This window comes from Lactuca serriola, chromosome 3, assembly GCF_051521515.1.
Source record: "Lactuca serriola cultivar US96UC23 chromosome 3, Lser_US96UC23_V15, whole genome shotgun sequence".
NCBI lineage: Eukaryota > Viridiplantae > Streptophyta > Magnoliopsida > Asterales > Asteraceae > Lactuca > Lactuca serriola.
Window position 1 is genome coordinate 310,207,352 of NC_136410.1, and position 9,947 is coordinate 310,217,298.

General features: G+C 34.4%; 1 protein-coding gene across 1 annotated transcript; it reads right to left on the minus strand.

The window, feature by feature from the left end:
* Positions 1-668: 668 nt before the first annotated feature.
* On the minus strand, positions 669-3,546 carry ATG6 (AUTOPHAGY 6). Its single transcript, XM_079032463.1, has 9 exons — positions 3,237-3,546; positions 2,473-3,005; positions 2,245-2,369; positions 2,105-2,153; positions 1,877-2,035; positions 1,705-1,790; positions 1,529-1,600; positions 1,195-1,344; positions 669-1,116 (listed from the first exon to the last, which is right to left on the minus strand). The coding sequence occupies exons 1-9, from the start codon at positions 3,403-3,405 to the stop codon at positions 837-839; spliced, it is 1,623 nt and encodes a 540-aa protein (XP_078888589.1). The 5' UTR covers positions 3,406-3,546; the 3' UTR covers positions 669-836.
* Positions 3,547-9,947: the final 6,401 nt, after the last annotated feature.

Below are 9,947 nucleotides of genomic sequence, written 5' to 3' on the forward strand. Positions count from 1 at the left end.
TCCAACTACATCATTATATTTGGGGGTAACTAGTAAGTGTTCAAATGTACACTAACATCCAATAAGCTCTTCGAGATATAAGAATTGTTCAGGGACACCTATAAATGTTCAATTATGTAAAATACCATACTTAATCAGCTCAACTACTTAACTTCTGTTCACATACACTTAATGACACTCATATACCTCTTAAACTATCATAATAGAAGTTTGATGAATGCAAGTAAAAATGAGTGCCCATATCGTTTGTACTACTGTCCTCTTATTTAGCCTTGTTTTCATGTTTGTCCATATCGTTTGTACTACTGTCCTCTTGTTTACCCTTGTTTTCATGTCTGTCCTTAATAGGATCGAATTATAACACATGTATGTAGGTACATATGTTATGTACACACATGACTAACGAATCAATGCTCCTTTATGTCACAAAAAAACAATTTACATCTCTCTGTAATAAATATGTTTTGTATCCTAAGAAATTTATGTATTAACAATCTAGTTTGATTTTAATCATTTTGAAGCTCCAATCCTTTTTCCATTCTAAAAAACGATTCTAAAGTATTTTTGACTAGTAAAAACAAAATTCATGACACCACATACGCCTCATTATAATAATACAGTAAACTAAAAAAAAAAAAAAAAAAAAAAACATCACCAAAAACATAATCTACAATCAACCATATATATTAAATATTATATAGGCAAATTCAAGAAACTTTATGAATTCAAATCAATATCTACCAACCTAGAAATAATATATATGGAGTGGATTATGTGTAGCACTTTTATCTTCATACCTATTTACAAATATTTTTATAAGAAAAAAAAAACATATATTATGTTTTAGGGGGCAGGGGCAGTGGTGGCTGTGACTTGGGCTTTCTATACAAACTGCCCGAAGCAGAACCAGAACCATGAAGATCAGAATGTTGGGCAGGGGCAGGGGCAGGGGCAGTTGTGGCAGATTGAGATAATGGCTGAAAATTTGTATTACCAACAAACCAGTAAAGTGCCCATTTTAAATTACAGAGTGTATACTTCAAAGCTTTTGTCCAATTCTCTGGTTTGTTAAAGCTCTGTGTGATCGAATAGCTTTCCACTTTGTCATTCTCAATCCTGTTGTTACCACCATTCACCAAAAATATATATAAATATAAATATAAGAGACTAAATGACCATTTTACCCTTGCTTACTTGTACGGAAGCTTGAAACATTTATCAGGTGGAATGTTGTTTTCTTTATCTTTAGAGTTTGCAAATTCTGCAAAGTCTTTAAGGCAGCTCAAGAACAATGTCATTGCCTTGTCATATCGTGTGCTCCAAAACAAATTCACCGGACCAAACCTATCAACAAAATGACACGTCAGCAGTAAATTACATGTGGACAGTGGACATGGCACAAAACACCTATTAGCTTCAAGAACTTGTGCCATGTCATCAAGATTCATATCAGGTCAATAGCAATGGGTAATTTTTAAATAGAAAGTAAATTGGTATTTCATGCATTTATCCCAAAATAAAAACTTACAGCTCATAGGTATTGTTGCTGCTATCCATTATTCGAGGGTAACTTCCCATAGGAAGGATTTTTATTCGGTATCTGTTCAAAAACATATTAAGGAGGGATATATCGTATCAAAAAGATAACATTTTATATAATTACAAAATTATAAAAAAAAAAAAAAAAAAAAAAAAAAAGGATACTGAAACTTTGGTCTGAAATATTGAGCCATTGTGTGAAGCAAAAGGCAAGCCTGTCCCCATGCAGCATTTATCTCATCCCACTCAACCTATTTCCACACCCATCATTTTGCAAACCATAAATTTAATTGCAGAAAATAGAAAAAGTATTTTTATGTTATAAGAAGTAACAGACCGGAATTTTAGGGAGTCTCCCCAATCTGAAATTGTTGATTGTTCCAAATTCTCCATCATACCAAATTGGAAACGCATCATTCAAAACATTAGTCCTCTTTAAAAGTTCTAAATGTGCTTGTGAAACTTCAATTTTTGCCAATATCGCATCTCTCTCTTCCTGTTACATAAAAGATTTTAAAATGTAAAGTTTAACATTACATAAAATGAGACTAATTATCGAACTCACCTGATGAGATATCAACTGAAACTGGAAATTATTGAACTCATGCCAATATCTGATAACAAACATTTCAAAAAACAGTTGGTAAAATCCTTCAAAGAGGTGAAGTAATTGACTTCTTACATATTATGTCAAAAGTAACTTACCTTTCTTCCAACTCTTTGAATCGATTAGATTTGAGTTCGAGTTCCTTCAATTCACCAGTTACTTCGGTGCACTCTTTTTCTGTTTCTTGAATTGCTGCTTCAAGTTTACGTTCTTCTTCTTCTATCTTCAATATCATTTAAAACAAAGAGGATACAGATACTTTAATACTGCTTTGTTACGATTTATGAAAAAATAAACTTGAATGTCTTTCTGTGTAATGTATTTACCTTTAGTTTCTCCCTTAAAAAGTCAGCTTCGCTAAGAACATTCCTAGGTTCTCCCTCTAAGCGCTGAAGGCAAGCTTCATATGATTTTATGTCGCTATTCACTTCTTCAACCTCTTTATCAAGTTTATCAGATAACACCCTCATGCATTCCAGGCATAAAGGTTGTTCAACCTGTGTTTGTGTTGTGGCTATCTCAAATGCACGTTTCAAGACAGTTATGGTTGAGTGGAAACCAGAGTTGTTTGATTGTGTAGGAGCAGAATTGGATCCACCTTCATGTGAATGAACATGGGTCCCACCTCCATCAGCTGCAGGGTCGGATTTGTACACAGAGGCAGCAGGTGGAGGTAATACCACGAATGATTCTTCCATGGTTTTTCCAGACTGAGTTGAATCAGGATTCATGGCTCCATTACGTGGACGAGGTGGAACACCCGATGATTGGTTCCTTTGTTTTGGCAATACAACAAATGATTGATCCATTCGTGTGCCTAACACACTGCCTGCTCCATGCATCGAAGAGCCCTGCATCCCTGAATGTTTCAACTCATGTTAATTGAAATTTCATAAAACTCAAAACGAAACATGAATAATTTCCTGAACTTCTAGCTTAAGGTGTTTCACAGGGTAATTGCTACTCAATTGAATCAAAAGCTCACGCTCGAGCTGCATTGCTTTAGTAATTGTTCTCCAACAATGATTCATAATTTCACGATTCTAGTAATCAAATAGTAAAATTGGGAGGGGAGGTGGGAAACCCTAACCGGATCGGTAAGTGGAAGAGTCATTGAAGAATTTATCAGGGTAAGAATCAACGCCGGTGATGGAGAGACTGTGACGGCAGTTCTGGCAGACCCACCGTGGAAGATTCGGATCAACTGGCAAGGCCCGAGTCTTATCCGACACCATATTGTTATTGCTGTTGTTCTTCATATCATCTCTGTTGAATTTCTTCCGATTACATATGTATGTATGTTTCGCGAAGAGATTTGGGATACTTTATAAGAATTAGGAGTTCAAAGATCGATAGGATAAAAGTAAATCCAATTTTGGGGATAAACCCGTAGACTGTTGCTGTTAGCCTGTTACGATTGAAGATGTGAATTTTTTATTTAAACCTTCTACTAAATTATTTGACAACTATGCCCTCTTTTTCCTTGGAAAATTGCATTTTCTCCAACACCAATAATATGGATGATCATATGTTTTAAAGGTGAAGTTCTAATGATTAGTTTTGCAATGTTAATAGATTTGATTTAATTTTGATTCTAACATAAACCAACTAAATTTTATAGATATCTATAATAAATGTACACTAACATTGACTTTAAAGGTAAATTTGATAACATTATAATAAATTTTATGTAACCTTATATCAAGTTTGTTATGAAAATACCAAACTGACCTAACATATAAAATATAGGGTTATTTTTTAGCACCATAAACTATCAATTATATCCTTATTTGTTCAGTAAACTTATTTTTTACGATTATGGTCCTTAAAATAGCATTTGACTTATTAAATAAGACATGTAAGATATTTCTTCCCAGTTAATCAGTTGCAGTGCTTAGGTGGACCTGATTTTACTCTTGTCTACATAAGAGACACATCGACTAGGCTTCTTATACGCATCTCCCAACCCTACCGGACATGTAACACCCTGTTTCGGGTTGTTTCATAATTCGGGGTCGTACCCAAAGTATCATAAGGCTTCGCGTCTTGGGAAAGAGAGGTTTAGACCGATTTAGTGGTAGATAATATAGGTTGTGGGTACTGAGTATTAGGTTTGTGTTTTGGAGCCCAAGGGTATAACAGTAAAGTGATGGTGCGGGCTTTTCATGAAATTGGATTTAAGTTTGGAAGGTTTTAAGGAAAAGGAGAGTTGATAAGATTGTAGAGCTTCTCATTACCTTTCCGTAGATATAAAGATCATTGAAAATAGAGTTGGGACGCAAAAGTTATGGTCATCGGAAGATAGATCGATAAAGAGCATGTTGTGTACGTTGGGCGTACATGGCTAGAGTAATCATGAAGGCTCCTTAACGTATGACGAACGTACACGACTCAGTCTCAAAGCCTAATTTAGGGTCTTGGACCTTATTTAAAGGCCTTAACTCATTCTCAAACCCTCTTATCTTCAGCCTACATCCCATTAAACCTAAATATGAAACCTTAGCTTGTTTTTAGTGTTCTTGAGCTTTAGTGGTTAACCTTTGATATTTTTGCTCACTTTGAAGAGGAAGTAGTTTGGTCTTCAATCATTGGTTGGAGTGTAACTCATAGATCCAGAGTCTTCATCCATTTTGCTAGCATTTGAAGGTATAAAGTTTCTAACTTGATGGCTCTATGTGTTAGATCTAGTCTAGGGCTTGTTTTGGGCATTGTTGGGTTTTGGTATAATACAACATCCTATGGTGCACATACAACCCTAAATACATTGGATCTATGTTTTCACTAATTATACATGAAAATGGTTTCCAAGGTATTAATTTTACAACTAGCATGCATTTAACATAAACAATATAAGATACTAGTTAGCATAACATACCTTTTGATGGAGCTTGATGTCTTGGTGTATTTGGCCTTAAAGAGCTTAGCCCCAACAGTGTGGAAGCCTCAAGTGGGATCACAACACATCATGGACAAAGGATGAACTTGAGAGAGAATTCCATGCACACAAAAGACACCTTGAACTCCAAGAAGTTACAAGTGGCGATTTTGGCAATAAAGTATCTATTTATATGTGGGATTTCTAGGGTCATGGATATAACCCAAATCCATACCCATGGGTTTTTATGATCCATGGTTCATGTGGCCCAAATCTTTATGTATCCATACATAAACTTGGTCCAACATGGATCATAAGCCCAACACATATAAATATAACTAATTATCATAATTAGTCCTCATGGATTTAATTAGTCTCTTTTGACCACTAAATTAATTCCAAATTAATTCTTGATCAACACTAATTAAAACATATGATTTCATATTAATATATTATAACTTATAATATATTAATAAAACATAAATAACCTTCTCTCAAAAGTCCATCCTAACAAATCGTCCTGATGATATGCAACCCAAATGGACCATGCTACTCTCGGGTCAAATACATACCAATAATAGTTATGGGCTTAGACACCTAATCCAACAGTCTCCCACTTGGATAAGTCTAAAACTATTATTCAAGTATGACTCCAAGATCCCGACTAGCAGTCGTAGCTCTTAAAAGTCGTTGTCGAACTCTGAACAAATCATTGACATGTCCATTAGATAAGGGATCATATATTCCTCCATTCTAGATATCATATGGACTGAGACATGGATTATAATCATTCTCTCTGTCCATTTGTTTTTTCCCGATTCCCGATTTATGACGACTGACTAATTGAACAAATCAAATCAGTCCAGGCCCGGCCATGCACTTACGTTTGTCATCACCAAATCATCGAGGGGGCCACAGATATCACTTTTATCCCTCCAAGGGTAAAAGGAATGGATAAACTTCGACTCATATGCTTGTTCTAGTACTTGTTTAATCATACACAAAGGCACGTTTTATAACATCGAGTTACCAAATGCGTTTACGTGCAATCAATGTATAACCAACTCATAGGCAACAAGACATATCTCTAGGTTTGAAGAATATAAGATATTATCATCTCATGATCACTTGTGATAAAATCCATGAAGTGATTCAAATGAGCGTGGGTTGAATCTAATACTCGAATCCCTATTCCAGGAGTACTCATGAATGTCGTAGTAACTCTTACGATGTCCACTACCTTGGACATCTACAAACTCGATTCATGACAGTCTTGCCTTAATACCTACTTCCAACGTATTATCGACTGTGGATGGTTTGAATAACTTAGTCATTCGGAAAGAATAACCTAGCTATTCTGGAAGTCAAAACATGCAAAATGAAACACAAGAATAATACTAATCCTCTATGGTCCCAAGCACCTTTGAGAGAAAATAGAACACCTTTTATTTAAACACCATATTGATTACTCATTATTCATTATATAATGTTTCAAATAATCAACTTTATACTTGAATCAAAACAATAGCCATGCCATGCTCCAAGCATGCACACTATGTTTGTCTATGATCCTTACTTTGTGAAACAGACCAATTGAACATGATTCCAATGATGCTCATTTCACAATCCCAAATCCTTATCGAAAATGTAAGAATTTCAAATTCCTATCATTTATCGAAATTTTTTAGATTTTCAACTTATATGCACAGGTCCTCTTGTAATGACTATGTACAAAGTCACAAAGACTTGTCAAAAGACATTATAGAGTATACCAATGGAGATCAATTCCATGGGAAACTTCCTTCTTGCATTAAGTTTTATAATCTTACATAGATTTAATAACTTCCATCTATGAAACATTCCCATTTTGACTATCACTTCTGAACAAGAGTTGCCTCTTTTCAAAATATGTCAATATGGTCCTTCCAAAAATTAACACTATACTTCCAATTGTCCCTGAGCAACCAATCTTTGGTAAACCTTAGACAATTGCTTAATCATTTTAGTCATATCCAATTCTAGACTTTTCCCCTCTTAATGCCATGAGCATTTGGAAAATTTAGAAAGGATGAATATTATAACACATGCAATCGATCCTATATCCGAAGCATATGGGACACGATTCATGATGTCTCACATAAAAACATGATACTAGACCAGTCTTTTGCTACAATATTTTTATTTTCCATGTTCTCAAAATTTGACTATGAAGAGGGATGCCATAATCATAATCGAATTTTGAAAATACAATTTATATATAATTTCCTTAAGTCGGACCATTCCAACATAAAATTCATATATATATTTGACTAAAGATGATTAAAAACTCAATCTAAGCTTTTAGAATTGAAATGAAGTATAATTTCCTCTCCCTTAATTATAGCATAACAGCTTTTCAACCCCCGCATCTTCACGAATTGAAACTTTTGTTTTCTATAATTAACATTGCTAACTTGCAATACTGAACATAATAGTCATGCTCCCACTAACATAATAATTATCAACATAACACTTATGCTCCCACTAGCTTTGAAATGTACTCAGAAATCAACTGGACTTCTAGAAATCAATACTTTATTAACTTTCTTAACAAAGTTCAGTTTTCTGATACGAGATGCTTTGATAAGACTTTATCAAAATCATACACATTATCTTAGATAGCTCACAGGTGTGTCTAAACAATTTTAGAACTATGAAAAGGGATGTCGTAATCATAGTCTCAATTGTTTAGACCTTTGCTATCTACTTCAAATCTACTTGGTGGAAGTGATTCCTCACCATTATTTTCATGAATCGGAGAGAAACCTTATGAACCTTAGATTTTATGGTATATGTGTTCCTTTCCATGTGAATTTTTGTAAAAACCATAATCACAAGACAAGATTAGTGACAATTCCAAATTCATATGGACTGAACTTGTGCAATCTTAAATTCTAGCCACCTGGCAGCTCAAGGGCCTGCCATTGCTTCCAAGTTGATATGCAACCAATTCAGAACTCGAAGAACTCATATGCAAATCCAGCTTTAACTGGAATGGGCACAGAAATAGAAATATGTCAACACGATAGGTTATAAACCTCACGTCGTGTGCTAGTGTTAAACTACAAGTTTTTTTATTCTTGATTAGATCTTGAAATTCTTTTAGGATCTTTAAGAATCCCACTGTCCTCTTGACATATAAGACTATCATGCCAAATATTCAAGAGATAGTGCGGATTCTTTATCAAGACAATCACTTCACACAATTGGCCTAAGTTGGTCTTTGTTTTATCCAAAACATCACAACTTACCAATTTCAAATGTACAAGAGTAGGACACTATTACTCTTACATTTGACAAGTGTTTTAAACCTTTCTTTAAGATATGTCACTCAACTTACAGTCTTGGAGTATGACTCTAAGACTTGTTTTGGAACGAAGTATGACTCATCTTCTTGATTTGACCACTTCAACAATTCATAGCTCCTCTTCTTAACTATCAGAATGCACTTAGAGGATGAATTGTGATAAGGTCTCAAAATCATTAAGATGATCTTAAAACATGAGACTAAAGTACTCTCCCATCTTTTCAGATTTGAGAAACTTTTATCCTTCTGCCTAATTTGATTCTTCTTATTCGTTCTGTCATACACTGAAAATTTTCCAATGCTTCAGAATTATACTTAAGCCTGTAAGTATAACCATATTTTACTAAACTTTAGTAAATCATGACAAATAGTCTTATCGATATTTTGTGGTGGACTTAATCAGTGCACAACAATGTGTACTCGATCCATTAGTCCTTTACTTGACTTAATTATCCAAAGATGAAAATTCTCATTCATCATACAACATGTATGATTCCAAGTTTCGGTCCAATTGAAACTTGGGTGATGAGAATCTTTCCTTATTTGGTAAATTTAGACACTACCACAAATGAACGAATCGAATCCATTTTCCAATATTGTTGTCAATGGAATCATATAAATAACAATTTTTCACAAATGCCATTGTAAGGATATTTTTAAAATAAATAAAATTAAAACCCTTTTTTTCTTTTATTTTAAAACTTTGCGGAGAAACGTATCCTTACAATGCATATGAAAAACTTATTGTTATCTATTCCTAAGCAATATATCATTACTCTTAAGCAATAGCTCAAAATTCTAATCACCGAACCATGCGATCAAAATCCATCTTTGCGATCAAAATCAACATATACTTCTTTTAAGCTTCCTCTCTTTTCTTTGATTCTTAAAACATCAACATGTGTCCTAGTCACATCATGTAATAAGAATCTCTGAATAGGAACTTAATAGAGTTAGATAGTGGACTTTACCCGAAGTAGATTCAAACCTTTTTGACTTTACCATCCTTATAATCTTTCAGGTAAATAGGGTAGCTTCACAAGCAATGTCCCTTCCTTTGTCAACATAAACATATGAACTCTTTGGGAATGGTACACGAGTCTATCTCATACTTAGCCTTTCTCTTTACCATTTGGTCAACCGAGTTGACAATGGTCGATCCCTTTCCATTGGGAAGATAAAACTTTTCTGGATTTCCAATGTTACCATTGTCAATGTCCATGAAAGTTTGGGAAGCCGATCTTCCATTCAAATTTGCTTCACCAGTGCTCGAAATAGGTAAGATCATTAAGGGTAAAGTCATGGTCTATCACATATTAGTCCCAAAGGAACTCACTATGTGACTAAAAAAGTGATTGAACATCCAACTTTCTCAAGACTTTGACACCTAACTCTCCCGGCTTGTCAATATGTGACTTCATCTCCAAGATGTGATCACACACAGACCTTTCCTTGCCAATAGGAATTGAGTTACCTTGAACTTTTCAAGAACTTGTGGGATAGGGAGAATACTTGGAGGGGTGGAAGAAGTTAAATTCCAAGAGATTTGGGAAGATAATAGATGTCTGAACTAGACATTT

Excerpts from the sequence above, each read along its gene's own strand:
- ATG6 (XM_079032463.1), bottom strand. The coding sequence starts at position 3,405 with ATGAAGAACAACAGCAATAACAATATGGTGTCGGATAAGACTCGGGCC. Across the intron at positions 1,345-1,528 it reads AGCAACAATACCTATGAGCT|GTTTGGTCCGGTGAATTTGT; the intron begins GTAAGTTTTTAT and ends TTTTGTTGATAG. Across the intron at positions 1,117-1,194 it reads TGTTTCAAGCTTCCGTACAA|GATTGAGAATGACAAAGTGG; the intron begins GTAAGCAAGGGT and ends TGGTAACAACAG.